A 17832-nucleotide genomic window follows, 5' to 3' on the forward strand; every position below is an offset into this window, starting at 1 on the left:
GTCTCCAGAAACTGTGTGCCTGACATACAATAGGATCTTGAGGTTCCTCTTTTTAAAGGAGCCTGTTCAGATACAGAGTGATGGTGGGGTGCTGACCTCCTCACAGTTGAGTATGACCAACAAAACACTCTCCAACAACGTCCTGTGCTACCTGGGCATCCAGCAGCGAGCCTCTTGTTCGTCTAGTAGGGATTGGAGACAAATGCAAGACAATGCTCACTAACCACAAGCCCCCTAGAATCATGGAACCATCATTCGGCCCTTCGTGCCTGTGCTTAGTCCCACTCCTCTGCTCTTTCCCCATAGCCCTGCAAATTTATTCCCCTTCAAGTATTTGTTCAATTCCCCTTTGAAAGTTACTATTGAATCTGCTTCCACCGCCCTTTCAGGCAGCGCATTCCAGATCCTAACAACTCGCTGCGATAAAAAATATTCCCATCTCCCCTCTGCTTCTTTTGCCAATCATCTTAAATCTGTTGTCTCTGGTTTCTGACCCTCCCACCAGTTCCTCCCTATTTATTCTATCAAAACCCCTCATAATTTTGAACAGCTCAATTAAATCTCCCCTCAACCTTCTCTGCTCTAAGGAGAACAATCCCAGATTCTCCAGTCTCTCCACATGACTGAAGTCTCTCATCCCTGGCACTATTCTAGTAAATCTCTTCTGCACTCTTTCTAAGGCCTTCACATCCTCCCTAAAGTGTGGTGCCCAGAATTGAACACGATACTCCAGCCGGGGCCTTACCAATGATTTATAATGGTTTAGCATAACTCCCTTGCTTTTGTACTCTTGTAGTTATAAAGCCAAAGATTCCGTATGCTTTAACAGCCTCATCAACTTGTCCTGTGTGTACGTAAGCCCCCAGGTCTCTTCGTTCCTGAACCCTTTTGCAATCGTACCATTTAGTTTATATTGCCTCTCCTTTCTCGCTAGTGCGACTAAATCCAATCAGCATACAAGGAAGGAAAATGTACCAGCTCCATTAAGTGCAACACCAGCATGCAGATCCAAACGGGACGGAGCCCCATCATTTTGATGAGAAATGACGGCTCGGGGTCATAACAAGTCCAGGGGATGGAACAGTGAATGATAGGGTCACATGGACGGAGGTGGTCTCCTCAGTCCGTGGGCTGGCAGTGCCGAAGTGTCACAGGCACTTGGGGTTACAGGAACATAGGAACAGGAGTAGGCCATTCAGCCCGCCATTTGAGAAGATCATGGCTGATCTGTGATCTAACTCCATATACCTGCCTTTGGCCCATATCCCTTAATACCTTTGGTTGCCAAAAAGCCATCTATCTCACATTTAAATTTAGCAATTGAGCTAGTATCAATTGCCCTTTGCAGAAGAGAGTTCCAAACTTCTACCACCCTTTGTGTGCAGAAATGTTTGCTAATCTCGCTCCTGAAAGGTCTGGCTCTAATTTTTAGACTGTGCCCCCCCAACTCCTAGAATTCCCATCCAGTGGAAATAGTTTCTCTCTATCCACCCTGTCCGTTCCCCTTAATATCTTATAAACTTCAATCAGATCACCCCATAACCTTCGAAACTCCAGAGAATACAACCCCAATTTGTGTAATCTCTCCTCGTAACTTAACCCTTGAAGTCCGGGTATCATTCGAGTAAACCTACGCTGCACTCCCTCCAAGGCCAATATGTCCTTCCGAAGGTGCGGTGCCCAGAACTGCTCACAGTACTCCAGGTGCGGTCTAACCAGGGTTTTGTATAGCTGCAGCATAACTTCTGCCCCCTTGTACTCCAGTCCTCTAGATATAAAGGCCAGCATTCCATTAGCCTTCTTGATTATTTTCTGCACCTGTTCATGACACGTCAATGATCTATGTACCTGAACCCCTAAGTCCCTTTGGACATCCACTGTTTTTAGCTTTTTACCATTTAGAAAGTAGCCTGTTCTATCCTTTTTTGATCCAAAGTGGTTGCAGCGATAAGCCGGGTTGCCAATCGGAGAGCAAATCCACAGGGTGATGGGATTCACTTATACGTGTAAACGTGCGACCTGGAGCACATAGATCCCTCTTCCCTGACCCGCACTTGAACAGACACGCCTGGCACGCCTAACGCCCCTCGGTTTTTCAGCTCCATACATTCAAGATTTATATATACTGCTCTGCACATGACTTGCCGTGTAGTTTTGTGTAACTTTGAGCCAGCTATTCAACAACCATAAAGAATTCCAGGCATCCCGCTGGAATGCTGACGTTCAGGATCGGTGAGTGTTATGTAATGAGCAATTCACAATTCGATAGGGGCAACTGAAAACCAGTTTTACAGGCGAACTGCAATCTCCTAATCTGACCTGTTCTCGGGGGTGAGGCGAGCTGAGCACTTACAACAACAACTTGCATTTATATAGCGCCTTTAATGTAGTAAATCGTCCCAAGGCGCGTTATCGAACAAAATTTGCCACATAAGGAGATATTAGGGCAGGTGATCAAAAGCTTAGTCAAAGAGGTAGCAGCGCCTTAAAGGAGGAGAGTGGAGAGGTGGACTGGTTTAGGGAGGGGATTCCAAGCCTTAGGGCCGAGGCAGCTGATGGCACGGCCGCCAATGGTGGGGCGATGGAAATCAGGGATGAACAAGAGGCCAGAATTGGAGATCTCGGAGGGTTGTAGGAGGTTACAGAGATCGGGAGGGGCGAGTTAATATTTTACACATGAAACCTTAACAACTGAATACAAGATTAATTAACATGAATGTATCTGGTCTTCGGCTCAATTACCAGCAATGGCTGGGTCTCTCATAAATCTCCAATATTCATTTGCGACACGAGGCCATTGGGTTTCTGTCTGTCACGTGTCCTGAGTACAGTGCCTCGAGGACTGTTGTATTCTAGGTTTTTGTCCCTACATTGACTTGTTGCTGTCGTATATCGAAACACTTTCTGTAACTATAGCCAACACTTTTCTTTCAAGAGTGAGCACAGGAGGACCTCGGGAGTCTGTCAATAGTTGCGGGAGTGCTCCAATGGGGGAAGAAGAGAGTCATAGGAAAACGCAGGACTGGAAAAGAGTCTGCAGTCATGAAGTTTGAACGCCACCGATTTACATAAACAAATCACTCCACACCTCAGTCATCTAACAGAAAGTGCAATTCCTCAAAAACATGCAAAAGAAGCTGCACAATACTGTGCATTACAAGTCATGTTCAGAATGGCAATCCCTAATTTCAGCCAATATTGAAAGCACCTCCATGTTATCCTCCCTCATACCAGGGCCCTCTCCGTCAAGTAACTTCTCTCATGTATCAGAGCTCCCTATACTGACCTGGCTTGGCACAACCTCAGCAGTAGTGTCACTTCAGATGACTCGCATTCAACGCCAAACATCCCCCAAAAATTTATTTAAAAAGTACTGAATACTTCTGTTTACATTCTCACGTTATTTAATAACATTGCAATGTTCTGATTAACCTTTGATTAGCTGATGGTATGCAATATTACTGATGAGGTATGCTGTCAAATATTCTCACTCCCTTCTTAAAGGTGTAGTATTCGACAGATGGTTGAAATCTTTTCTCATTTAGGAACATAGGAACAGGAGTAGGCCATTCAGCCCCTGTTCTCCACATTTAACATGGAAACGACCTATGTAAACGTGTCACCCTGTAACTGCACCCTCCCACAAGTGGTGGCGCTATAGCACCTTAGTTTTGTGTCTCCCAGCTCCTCAGTCCGGACTGTAGAAGAACCCTTAAGCTCCATCCAGCTCTACAAACAAAAAAAACAGCCCATTCAAAACATCTCATACTGGTCATCAAGCCTACTTGCATGGGCCTCTGTCCGACCTGGAGCAAATTTGGCAACAAGATTGAAATCCTGTTAAATAAAAAATTGTTTCTTCCAGTTTGTGTTTCTGGCCAGCCCCCAGTTTCTGTCCATCTCCCAGAGATCGAACCAATAGTTACTGCATCTGGTAGCTTCAGAGGTATAGTCAGTGGAAAACTGTTCTGCTAGCATCTTTGCAGCAAATGAGGGAAGACTCAGTCCTGTACAGAGATCACCTCTGACCTTGTAGATACCTTGCACCGCAGTCTCACTCTGGGTATATCCCTGTCATCCTTGTGGCACGTCCCATGCACCCTCCCTCAGTAGATTAATGTTTGAGAACATGACATAGGGATCGAGGAAAGGGCATTGAGCTCTTAGTTGTTCCTCGCACTGACCACAGCTGTCTTCAAGACTCAGATAATGACAGTAGAATTAAATAACATGATAAAAATAACCAGGCAATTTCGCCATACAACTCTTTAACGAGCTCGCACCAAACTCCCCTCCATCATTTTAATGGACTTGCTAACCCACTTCAAATAAATGGGTTAATGATGTCCATTAAAATAGTAGAGGGAGCCATCTGCTAGGAGTACATTAAGTGTCTGTGCAGTAACATTGCTGCTGGCAATTTCTAACCTTACTGGAATGAAAGACACAGTGGTGCAAAAAAAATCATACTTGAAAATGGTAAAAAGTTAAAAACAGTGGGTGTCCAAAGGGACTTCGGGGTTCAGGTACATCGATCATCGAAGTGTCATGAACAGGTGCAGAAAATAATCAAGAAGGCTAATGGAATGCTGGCCTTTATATCGAGAGGACTGGAGTACAAGGGGGCAGAAGTTATGCTGCAGCTATACAAAACCCTGGTTAGACCACACCTGGAGTACTGTGAGCAGTTCTGGGCACCGCACCTTCAGAAGGACATATTAGCCTTGGAGGGAGTGCAGCGTAGGTTTACTAGAATGATACCCGGACTTCAAGGGTTAAGTTACGAGGAGAGATTACACAAATTGGGGTTGTATTCTCTAGCGTTTAGAAGGTTAAGGGGTGATCTGATCGAAATTTAAGATATTAAGGGGAACGGATAGGGTGGATAGAGAGAAACTATTTCCGCTGGTTGGGGATTCTAGGAGTAGGGGACACAGTCTAAAAATTAGAGCCAGACCTTTCAGGAGTGAGATTAGAAAACATTTCTACACACAAAGGGTGGTAGAAGTTTGGAACTCTCTTCCGCAAACGGCAATTGATACTAGCTCAATTGCTAAATTTAAATCTGAGATCGATAGCTTTTTGGCAACCAAAGGTATTAAGGGATATGGGCCAAAGGCAGGTATATGGAGTTAGATCACAGATCAGCCATGATCTCATCAAATGGCGGAGCGGGCACGAGGGGCTGAATGGCCTCCTCCTGTTCCTATGTTCCTATGAAAACAACTCTGGAGTCCAGTCTTTCTGAACATCATTGCTCCCACACCCCATCTTTACTCATTCTATGTTGTCCTTGCAACATCACATCCTTCATTTCTTTCTCCTTCGCCATCCCAGTTCTGCGTTTGCCCCTCACACGGCCCCAGTGCCATCACCCACCTCATTTGTCGCTCATGCACTGCCCTAGTATCATGGTGTGCTGCAGTTAAACCATCCCAGCATCCCCATATGCATGTGTTTACCCCCATTTTCTGTACCAATACCCACATGCTCTCGATCGAGCCCTCCCCAGCAAAGTCATATTCCGTGTTTGTCCCGCCCCACCGTTCACTAATTACAGTGCTGTAAACAGCTGTATGACGCTCACGAGCTTTAATCTTCCCACTAATCTGATAAAGAGCCCTTAAGTTGAAAGTTGCTTTACAACATCAAGACCAGCATTGTTCTGTAAGTCTAGCATGTCTTCAAAAAAAAACCTCCCTTGTTGTCAGTCGCAGGGAGATATCTGAACACACAGCGTACTCGCCTCCCACTGATCACATTAAGGCCCTGAGCCCGTCGGAAAGAGAGCATGCTCTTTGACTTGAAATATTTTCGCAACAATTGCCTCCCTTCTTCCCGGGAAGCACTGGGGTGCAAGTGTCTGTGCTGCGGTGACAGCTAGGCTGTCTGTCTGCAGGGGACATGACGGCGAAGCCAGTCCCTATCCTCACCCAACACCCACACACTTTTCACAAGCAATCGGTAAACAGTGATCACAAGCAGGAACCCTAGGCAGTTGTACACGCCCCTAAACCAGGGGGTGCTGAGGTTAAGTGTGGCCTCTGTACTGCCTGCCGGGTGAGATCAGCGCAGGGCTACAAACGTCCCCGGGCCCTTCCTGGCTCAGCTGCTGAGCCACCAAGTGGGCGCCGCTTAAAGTGACACAGTGGCAGCGGGCACAGAACGATCCCTCGGAGATAAATATTGTTTTAGTGACAGCATTGAACAATTCAAATGACACAAAGCAGCAGGGACTTACTTATTCAGGCTGGCAACGAATCCAACAACAGACTGCTTCCCCCTGACAGGGTCGTGATACACGTCCATCCCTATCACCATCAGCTGCTTCTGAAACAGGGCAGACACACAGAGCTGAGCACTGACGGCCACACAAATAGATAACGCAGTTACATTAATCTGAGATAGGCCAAGGGTCCTCCGTTACACACCGGGTATGGACACGGCTGCCACTCGACAGAGATTAACATCAATCAGCAAATGGGATAGGGCTACCTCTTGATATTTTACTCATTTGGATATCTGGCTGAAGCAAATAGCATAGATGCATTTAAGGGTAAGCTAGATAAGTACATGAGGGAGACAGGAATAGAAGGTGTCACACTGGCTATCGCGTTTCCTACATTACAATAGTAACTACACTTTAAAAAACACTTCATTGGCTATAAAGTGGTTTGGGACATCCAGAAGTCATGAAAGGCGCTGTATAAATGCAAGTTATTGTTGATATGTCAATAGGTGAAGTAAATAGAGTAGGAGGCGGCTCGTGTGGAGCAGAAACACAGGCATCAACCGGTTGGGCCGAATGGCCTGTTTCTGCGCTGTCAATTCTACGTAATTCTCATCGCCAAACTAAATATCAAATCTGTACAGTTAAATGCGCCAAGTCTGCCCGGGGTTAGTGTTTTGCCAAAAGATCACCTACATGGCAAGATCTTTCTTCATTCTGATAGCACTCATGACTGACTAAAGGTTCTGCACCACGAGGTGCATATCTTTCTTGCATTACCTGTATTAAATGTAATGCGCATGGCACGCACTCCCTGTCCACAGTACCGTTACCGCCCTCGTCACAAAGGGAGCAAACCAGGGCCAGAAGTACTGGCTTAATAAATAAAGCAGAGACATCTGCCCCAGCAATCCCTCTACCAACGCCACCTTAACACACTGGTTCTGTCACTACAATGAAACACAGCAGGGTAACCAGACAATAAATAAGGGTGGTGACAGGAGGGAAAGGAATAAATTCCATCCGCTTTTCAGATGAGACGTTAAACCCCGTCTGCGCCCTCAGGTGGATGTAAAAGGTCCGACATCACTATTTCGAAGAAGAGCAGGGGAGTTCTCCCCGTTGCCCTGGCCAGTATTTATCTCGTTGCTGATTGTGGGAGCTTGCTGTGCGCAAATTGGCTGCCGCGTTTTCTGCATTACAACAGTGAACACACTTCAAAAGTACTTCACTGGCTCTGGGACGCCCTGAGGTGATGAAAGGCGCTATATAAATGCAAGATCTTTCTATCTTTCTTTCGAACGTACTGTGTGGGCATCAAAATTATCTGACCACATCATAGTTACAAAACATCAGAGACAGGAGCACAATCCAAAAGGAGGGACCTAACTTTTAAAAATGCAGCCTGTGACGGGGATGAGCTTCTACTGTGAAAGAAGTGTAGCCTGACCAGGAGTTCAGCACAGAGACAGGGTGGGCCTGAATTGGCAAGGCAAGTAGCTGTACGCGTGCTGAGATATTTGAAGGAAATTATACAAACAAGAAGCAATCAAATCACAACAGGCTAGTGGAGTGAGAAGACGGCTGAAAGAAGAGAGGGAAGCCCCTGCATCGAGGGCCGTCACTGGACCTAACCATTTCTATAGCACTTTTCACGACCTCAGGTCATCCCAAAGTGCTCTGCAGCCATTAAAGTACTTTTGAAGTGTACTGTAATGTAAGGGGAATACAATAGCTACATAACAAGGTCCCACGAACAGCAGACAAATGACCAGATAATCTCTTTTTGATGGTGTTAGTTGAGGGATGTTAGTGAGATTTTAAAGCGAAATTTTAGTAACAGGACAAGTCTGCTTTGTATCATGTAGAAGCCTGCCTAGGATAGAGGCGATTAGATTCTGAATTGAAGCACCACGTAAACCACTGAACACTTGAATTGAAGCTGACTCTTACAGTACCGACGGTTTAATGACCCTTTTGTTGTTAACAATCCTCTGATAAACATACAAGGGCTGTGGAAACATGCAGACCCCCGAGTGCTGGAGAGAGTGTGGCTGCTCCCAGCTTCACAGCGATACAGGGGACGTGGGACATCTTCAGGGTAGCTTGGTGCCATCGTTGTCAAGGTGCAGTGACAGACTGGCATTCCCAACACAGGAAGAAATGTTTTGTGTAATCCTCGTGGTTTAGCTGTTGACTTGAGTTTAAAGTTTCAATTATTTCCTGAGGCCCTTCATTTAATTGTGGGAAGAAGTTAGACTGCAGAATTGTTAACTGCAAAAACAAATGTACAAGGTCACACCTGTGAAAGGAATGCATTTAGCCATTTATACCCTGAGATTGTTTGTTCTGTAACTTTCCTCTGGTATAATGATTTAATTAGCAAGAGTCACGTAGACTGTACTTTCGGACCTTAAATAGAGGGGCTGAGAGCAGTCCAGTTGAATGTCTACGCCCAGGATAAGAGCTGACAGCTACAGTCAAGGTGCAACATCATCTGTTGCCTCCCAGATTTAGTAACTATCAAAAGCTGTTCAGTTTACGGATACAACTTGTTAGATGGAAAAGTTACTATACAACTGTAATATTGCATGAATATTTTACTAAGGGAACAATATTTTTTGTAGAATCTCCTCTCAGTGTCAGCCATGGCTCAGTTGGTAGCATTCTCGCCTCGGAGTCAGAAGATCGTGGGTTCAAGTCCCCGCTCCAGAGACTTGAGCACAAAATCCAGGCTGACCCTCCCAGCGCCAGTACTGAGGGAGTCCTGCACTGTCGGAGGAGCCGTCTTTCGGATGAGACGTTAAACCGAGGCCCCGTCTGCCCTCTTGGGTGGATGTAAAAGATCCCATGGCACTACTGGAAGAGGAGCAGGGGGAGTTCTCCCCATTGTCCTGGGCCAATATTTAGCCCTCAACCAACATCACTAAAAAACAGATGATCAGGTCATTATCACATTGCTGTTTGTGGGACCTTGCTGTGCGCAAATTGGCTGCTGCGTTTCCTATGTTACAACAGTGACTACACTTCGAAACTACTTTATTGGCTGTAAAGCACTTTGGGATGTCCTGAGGTTACATGGTTACAGCAGAACCATTCCCAGCACCTGCTGTCTGAGAAAATGGGAGCAGTGGTTATGATCTAAAGCTGTTGAACTCAATGTTGAGGCCGGAAGGTTGTAAAGTGCCGAATGCTGTTTATAAATGCAAGTTCATTCCTCCTTCCTCATATAATAAATGTTTTGTACTTGTTTTAGCACATGAATCATATCACTCCTGTGAAGTGCCTTGGGACATTTTACTACATTAAAGGCGCTATATAAATGCAAGTTGTTGTTTGATCACACCGCCAGCTTTGCAGGGTCACAACGGGGGTAGTGTCATCACCGAGGCCCCCATTTTGTTGGGCTTGGTACAACATCAAGAACGAGAGTGATTCACCCCAAGTAAGCTTGCCCCCAAGTATTCTAAATCGCCCAGCCTGGCCTCCAACTGCATTGTGAATGCCTCTTGTGTCTTTGACCCACCTCAGTGAGGGAAGTTTGCAGTCTGAACTGAAGTTAGAAACGTACAACCATCTGGCAATCTGTAAACTTCCCGAATTCACCTCAGCACCTATTTAGATCACTTATCTGAAGTGCCCGAGCAGTGGCCTTAAAGGGACAGGCCACATTAACAGCAAAGCATCAGAGCCGTATTCCAGACCGCAAACTTCCTGTGAATCACACCATGGGAGATCAGCGAGTCTGTTACGAGCAATACATGGTATAAACCTCTTGTCCTTGCAAAATAATGAAACCTCCGACTCTTTTCTCTAGAAAAGTGAGGGCTGAGGGGTGACCTAACAGAGGTCTTAAAAATTGTGAAAGGGTTTGATAGGGTAGACGTAGAGAAAATGTTTCCACTTTGTTACCTCTAGACTTGACTATTCCAATGTTCTTGTGGCCGGATTCCCATCTTTCACCCTCCATAAACTTGAGCTCATCCAAAACGCTGCTGCCCGTGTCCTAACTCACACCCATCACCCCCCGTGCTCGCTGACCTACATTGCCTCCCACTCCGGGAACGCCTCGATTTTAAAGTTCTCATCCTTGTTTTCAAATCCCTCCGTGGCCTCGCCCCCCTCCCTATCTCTGGAACCTCCTTCAGCCCGACAACCCTCCAATTCTTACCTCTTGCACATCCCCGATTTTAATCGCTCCACCATTGGCGGCCGTGCCTTCAGCTGCCTGGGCCCTAAGCTCTAGAATTCCCTCCGTAAATCTCTCCGCCTCTCTCTCTCCTCCTTTAAGACACTCCTTAAAACCTACCTCTTTGACCAAGCCTTTGGTCACCTGTCCTAATATCTCCATATGTGGCTCGGTGTCAAATTTTGTTTGAAAACCACTCCTGTGAAGCGCCTTGGGACGTTTTACTATGTTAACGGTGCTGTGTAAATGCAGGTTGTTGTTGTTGTGGGGGGATCCAAAACTCGAGGCCATAAATATAAGATAGTCACCAATAAATACAACAGGGAATTCAGGAGAAACTTATTTACCCAGAGAGTGGTGAGAATGTGCAACTCGCTATAACAAGGAGATGACAAGCAGATGCATTTAAGGGGAAGCTAGATAAACACATGAGGGAGAAAGGAATAGAAGGATATGTTGATAGCGTGAGGTGAAGGAGGGAGGGAGGAGGCTCGTGTGGAGCATAAACACCGGCACGGACCAGTGGGGCCGAATGGCCTGTTTCTGAGCTGTAAATTCTATGTAATATGTAACTATGGAATCTACATTTTAAAAAGGCAGCACTCCCTCAGTACTGCACCAAAGTCTCGGCCTAGATCACGTGCTCGGGTCCTGGAGCAGGGCTCGAACCCGCGACCTAAGCTCACTCACAGGCGAGAGTGCTACCCACTGAGCCAAGCTGACACTCGCTGCCGTTGTTTGTAGAACAGCCCCGGTGGCACTTGCACCGCCTAGTATCTAAATATATGGCAACCAGCGATTTCGGAGGCAAGGGCCCACGCACTCACCAGCGGTATGTCCACGCCCCACAGCTCTCCGCCCAGTTTGCAGTTGATCTGCAGCAGGATCTTTTGGCAGATGCTTCTCATCCGGGCCGACTGAGAGATCGTCCTCACATTAATCACCTGGGGGCGGAGCAAAATCAGTGTGACAATACCGATTAACATATCGATGCCGTGACGACACTTCTCATAAGCTTTATGGGATGGATTATCCTGTTCCTGGACATAGGATAAAGAGGGAAACCTGACAGAGGAATCTCTGAGAATCCATTAGTTTAAATGGACGGAAAATCGGGCGGACTCCCTCTGGGTGTGCACCCCACCCCTCCTGATTTTCCTCCACCCATATCGACCAAATGATTCAATGAGCCCAGGCACAGGAACTGGAAACCTGCCCCTTTAACTATTTTCAATCCATTTACCCTTAATTACCCCACTTGATCCCCTCACTGTCCCCCAACTTTCTTCAACTGCCAGAATGAGTCCAAGAATTCATTGGGTCCCATTCATCTGTCCAAGGGCTGGTGACACTATAGTCAGGAAGATGATAGAAAGACAGAGCAAGCAGACTAAAACAAAGGCAAAATACTGTAATTGCTGCAAATCTGAAAGAACATCAGAAAAGCTGGAAACACTCAGCAAGTCAGACAGCATCTGTGGAGAGAGAAAGAGTTAATGTTTCAGGTCGATGACCATTCATCAGAACTGGAAGTAGTAAAGATTTAACAATTTTTAAGCAAGTGCAGAGCCAGGGATAAGGGGGGGGGGGGCGGGGAGATAGAAAATAACAAAGGGAAGATCTGTGATAGGGTGAAGGACAAGTGTGATTAAATGACAAAAGGAATGATGGTGCGAGGCAAAAGGGGGAGGTAATGGCCGAGAAAATGGGAGCGGTGGTTATGATCTGAAGTTATTGAAAGCAGTGTTGAGTCCGGAAGGTTGTAAAGTGCCTAAACGAAAGAGGAGGTGCTGTTCCTCGAGCTTACATTGAGCTTCATTGGAACAGTGTAGGAGGCCGAGGACAGAGTGGAAAGCAAGCAGAGGTGGAAGGAGGAACACTGCAGGCTACAACACAAGAAACTAAATGGGGGCAGAGGAGAAGAGAGACCTGGGAATACAGATACATAAATCACCAAAAGTAGCAAGTTGATAAGGCCACAAAGAGTGCAAATAAAGTGCTGGGATTCATTTCTAGAGGAATGGAATACAAAAGCAGGGAGGTAATGTTAAATTTATATAGAACCTTGGTTAGACCACGCTTGGAGGACTGTGTGTGGTTCTGGTCTCCACACTACAACAAGGATATTGAAGCACTGGAGAAAGTGCAGAAAAGATTTACCAGGATGTTACCAGAATTGAGAGGATGTGACTATCAGGAAAGATTGAGCAGGCTGGGGCTCTTTTCCCTGGATAAGAGAAGACCTGATAGAAGTTTTTTAAAATTATGAAGGGGTTCGATAGGGTGGATGTAGAGAAACTGTTTCCACTTGAGTCCAGAACAAGGGGTGCATAAATATAATATAGCCACTAACAGATCAAATAAAGAATTTAGGAGGAATTTCTTTATGCAGAGAGTGGTGAGAATGTGGAATTCGCTGCCACATGAAGTGGTTAAAGCAGATCGCACTGACACATTTAAGGGGAGGCTTGATGCGTACGTGAGGGAGAAGGGAATAGAGGAATAAGGGGGCAGGGTGGTTAAAGGTATATAGAATGGGAGAAAGCTCGTGTGGAGTATAAACACCGGCATAGACCAGTTGGGCCGAATGACCTGTTACTGTGCTGATTCTCTGTAATCCCTCTAGAAACACAGCCCAAGAGCCCATTTGCTCTCTCTACCATTACCCCCAAATCTGTCTCCAGGGCCATTCAACATCCTTCCTCAATCTCAAATATGTCAAGAGAAAAAGATTAGTGAAGACAAATGTCAGAAATGGGGGAAATTATAATGGGGAACAAAGAAATGGCAGAACAATTAAACACATACTTTGGTTCTGTCTTCACAAAGGAGGACACAAATAACCTCCCAGAAACGTTAAGGAACCAAGGGTCTAGTGAGAGAGAGGAACTGAAGGAAATCAGTATTAGTAAAAAAAAGTGCTAGGGAAATTAATGGGGCTAAAGGCTGACAAATCCCCAGGGCCTGATAATCTACATCCCAGAGTACTAAAGGAAGTGGCCCTGGAAATAGTGGATGCATTGGTGGTCATCTTCCAAAATTCTATCGACTCTGGAACAGTTCCTACAGATTGGAGGGTGGCAAATGTAACCCCACTATTTAAAAAAGGAGAGAGAGAAAAAAACAGGGAATTACAGGCCAGTTAGCCTAACATCAGTAGTGGGGAAAATGCTAGAGTCTATTATAAAGGATGTGATAACAGAACACTTGGAAGGCATTAACGGGATTGGACAAAGTCAGCATGGGTTTATGAAAGGGAAATCATGCTCAACAAATCTACTGGAGTTTTTTTTGAGGAGGTAACTAGTAGAATAGATAGGGGAGAACCAGTGGATGTGGTGTATTTGGATTTTCAGAAAGCTTTTGATAAGGTCCCACACAAGAGGTTAGTGTGCAAAATTAAAGCACATGGGATTGGGGGGAATATACTGGCATGGATTGAGAATTGGTTGACAGACAGGAAGCAGAGAGTAGGAATAAACGGGTCTTTTTCCGGGTGGCAGGCGGTGACTAGTGGGGTACCGCAGGGATCAGTGCTTGGGCCCCGGCTATTCACAATATATATCAACGATTTGGATGAGGGAACTGAATGTAACATTTCCAAGTTGCAAACGACACAAAGCTGGGGTGGAATGTGAGCTGTGAGGAGGATGCAAAGAGGCTCCAATGTGATTTAGACAAGTTGGGTGAGTGGGCAAGAACATAGCAGATGCAGTATAACGTGGATAAATGTGAGGTTGTCCACTTTGGTTATAAAAACAGAAAGACAGATTATCTGAATGGTGATAGATTGGGAAAAGGGGAGATGCAACGAGACCTGGGTGTCCTTGTACACCAGTCGCTGAAAGCCAGCATTCAGTTAGGAAGGCGAATGGTATGTTGGCGTTCATTGCAAGAGGATGTGAGTACAGGAGCAGGGATGTCTTACTGCAGTTGTACAGGGCCTTGGTGAGACCACATCTAGAGTATTGTGTGCAGTTTTGGTCTCCTTATCTGAGGATGTCCTTGCCATGGAGGGAGTGCAACGAAGGTTTACCAGACTGATTCCTGGGATGGCAGGTCTGACGTATGAGGAGAGATTGGATTAACTAGGCCTATATTCATTAAAGTTTAGAAGAATGAGAGGTGATCTCATCGAAACATATAACATTCTAACAGGACTCGACAGACTAGATGCAGGGAGGATGTTCCCGATGGATGGGGAGTCCAGAACTAGGGGTCACAGTCTCAGGATACGGGGTATGCCATTTAGAAGCGAGATGAGGAGAAATTTCTTCACTCAGAGGGTGGTGAACCTGTGGAATTCTCTACCACAGAAGGCAGTGGAGGCCAAGTCATTAGATGTATTCAAGAAGGAGATAGATATATTTCTTAATGCTGAAGGGATCAAGGGATATGGGGAAAAAGCGGGAACAGGGGTCTGAGTTAGACGATCAGCCATGATCATTTTGAATGGCGGAGCAAGCCCGAAGGGCTGAATGGCCTACTCTTGCTCCTATTTTCTATAATTCTATTAATCTTATGATTAGCATCCGACCACATTAAATGACCTCAGCCCCTTGTCAGCCCAGCTGCCCGGTCTACCCAGATCCTTCTACATTTGATCAGTCTTCTGCCTGTTCCCTTCCATCTACCACCAGGCTCTCCCTGCTGTCCACCAGCTGAAATCTTACCTGAGAGGATACCGGAGATTGCACACAGCAGAGTTTCTTAATGGCGTGGTACAGGTCGTCGCGGTTACCAGTCACGATACACACCACAATCTTAACTGAACACTATGAAAATGAAACACAAGTGTAACCTACTTCAATCTCAAAGGTGTGAAATTACACCGTGACAACATTCAATCCATTTGTCTCATCTTTAATGAAGATTGATGCTCAATGAGACGAGGGACACCAGGGCTGGGGATTTTCCACGCCCAGTGTCACCACCGAGCACTGCCAGATCCAGTAAACTGCTCGGTAGATGCACAGTTAAGCTCCCTCTACTCCGCCCCAATTTTCTTTCACCCCCTACCCTCGGAAGAGTGCCTTTATTGCACCAGTTTGATGTTTACGTTGCTTTCCGAGAATGCAGTGATGGGGGAAAAGAAAGAGTTTGCATTTTCTAGTGTCTTTCACGTCCCAAAGTAATCAATTTGGTGCAATGAATTACTTTTGAAATGTAATTACTGTTACGTAGGCAAACGTGGCAGCCAATTTGTGTACAGCAAGATTTGACGAACTGCAATGAGACAAACGGCTGGTGAATCTGTTTTGGTGATGCTTGTTGAGGAGGAAACTGGGAGAGCTCTCCTGCGATGGGATCTTTTACGTCCATCTGAGAGGGTAAACGGGCCTCAGTTTAACGTCTCATCATAAAGACGGCAGCTCCGACAGTGCAGCACTCCCTCAGCACTGCACTGGGATTGTCGGCCTGGATTATGGGCTCAAGTCTCTGGAGTGGGACTTGAACCCACGACCTTCTGACTCAGAGGGTAGTCCAACTGGTGATCCAGGCTCCGATCGCTAGGGCTATCTAGAATGGGACCTGAACCCAACTTCTAATACAGAGACGGGAATACTACCACTGAGCCAGTGGTCACTCCATCTGGACACAAGGAGCCTCCTGGATGTCAACCCAGTATTTAGAGATCATATTCTAGTCTCCGCTCACTGGGGCTGTCTGGAGCAAGACTCAAACACTTCACCTTCTGATTTAGACGGAGGAATGTTACTACTGAGCCAAAGGCTCACTCACTCAGCACTGTACTGGAGTGTCGGCCTGGATTTTGTCTCTGGAGTGGGACTGGAACTCACAACCTTCTGACTCAGAGGCGGGAGTGCTGCCCACTGAGCCAAGCTGACAGAGGAAGGTGTAACAAAATCATGGACGGGGTTAATGATTTACACACTGAGGAAATCTTTGCCCCACGTGCCATCTGGTCCCAGATTTTGTGCTGCGAACTCATGCCCGCTGGGAACTGAGTTGAGACTCTTCACGTGGGTCATCAGCAGAATAGGAAGGCCAATCTGTGATTATTGGCCTTCACGGGTCACCGAGGGAAGGTACAGGACAGAAAACGCCATGCAACACAATTTACTGCACTTCTGTTGCTCCAAGCAGTTGTAGCTTTTGGCCCACAGTATGAACTGGACGGCTCTCAGAGCTCTGGGACTCGGGCACTATTTCAAAAGTACTCTTGTAGCAGATCTGCAAGCTAAATGCTCCCCGTGTCTATACTTGTATGTGTAATACTCGATCCCATTCTGAACCAGAGTCTCATCTGGCTCTTTTGCATAGTTAATCGATACAGATTATGGGTTTTTTGTTTCTCATCAAATCATAACAGCACAGGAGGCCATTCGGCCCATCATGCATGCGCCGGCTCTTTCAAAGAGCTATCCAATTAGTCCCACTCCCCTTTGCCCATAGTCCTGCAAATTTTTCCCCCCTTCAAGTATTTATCCAATTCCCTTTTGAAAGTTATTATTTTGATACAGCTTTTGGTGGAAGTGAGTCTCACGTATCCACTAACTCTCCTGGAGAAAGCTTCTTGCCGTCTAATCTCACTCGAGGCTTGCCAGTTTTGACCTCCCGGCCGCTACTCCGGTAGATCACTACACTGCCGTACGGTGGTTAAGTACTGGACAAACTTCCGAGAGCTCGTGAATTCAAATCGCAAAACTGAATTGAATAAATCTGGTGATTTCTGGGCTGGCATCAGAAAGAAGTAGCCACGAGGCTCCCTTTTTTTTAAATTTTGCCTTAAAGAGAAGCCAAATAAGCATCCAGACCACTCGCACAGCCTGGTCAAGCTCCATAGCTGAGCCAGCACAGTCCTGGACAACTGCTTACATCGAACACAATTATATACTACACAGATCAGTAGGTTTGGATTTTAAGAACATTACAGCTGAGACGCAAACGAGTCGTCGAATGATACAGCACAGGAGGCCATTTGGCCCATCATGTCGGTGCCGGCTCTCCAAAAGAGCTTTCCCCGTAGCTCTGCAAATTGTCCCCCTTCAAGTATTTATCCAATCCCCCTTTGAAAGTTATTATTGAATCTGTGCAAAGAGCAACCTGTAACGTACGTTGCTCTCCAGGTGCGACTGTAGAGTGCGGATGTACGTCTGCGTGCGATCGTCCTTCAGCTCGACATACGCAGGCTGCTGGAAGTTCATTCCGATGGGCTCCGCCACCTTCGACATGATGCTGACCATATCCTTGGCATGGGTTGCACTCTGCTTGGTGTAAAAGAGCGCCCAGCATTGCATTGGGGCCTGAGGTCAAAGCAAGAAAGCAAATATTCAGCACCATTTCAAGCATTCTGGAAAGAAATCCCATTCCCTTTGCCCATTTATATTCTTTTTCCAAATACACTTTAAAATGGTTACAAATCAGTCTCAAAAGTTACTTCGGGTAATGT

General features: G+C 46.1%; 1 protein-coding gene across 1 annotated transcript in view; it reads right to left on the reverse strand.

Moving 5' to 3' along the window:
* piwil2 (piwi-like RNA-mediated gene silencing 2) overlaps positions 1-17832 on the reverse strand; it is a 46673-nt gene that overhangs the window by 8760 nt on the left and 20081 nt on the right. Inside the window, exons 9-12 of the mRNA XM_068001597.1 lie at positions 17498-17686; positions 15092-15193; positions 11246-11362; positions 6242-6330 (exon numbers count right to left, since the gene is read on the reverse strand). Coding sequence (XP_067857698.1) covers positions 6242-6330; positions 11246-11362; positions 15092-15193; positions 17498-17686 — 497 coding nt within the window. The remainder of the gene's footprint in view (positions 1-6241; positions 6331-11245; positions 11363-15091; positions 15194-17497; positions 17687-17832) is intronic.

Source organism: Heptranchias perlo, chromosome 20, assembly GCF_035084215.1.
Source record: "Heptranchias perlo isolate sHepPer1 chromosome 20, sHepPer1.hap1, whole genome shotgun sequence".
In the NCBI taxonomy this organism is placed as follows: domain Eukaryota; kingdom Metazoa; phylum Chordata; class Chondrichthyes; order Hexanchiformes; family Hexanchidae; genus Heptranchias; species Heptranchias perlo.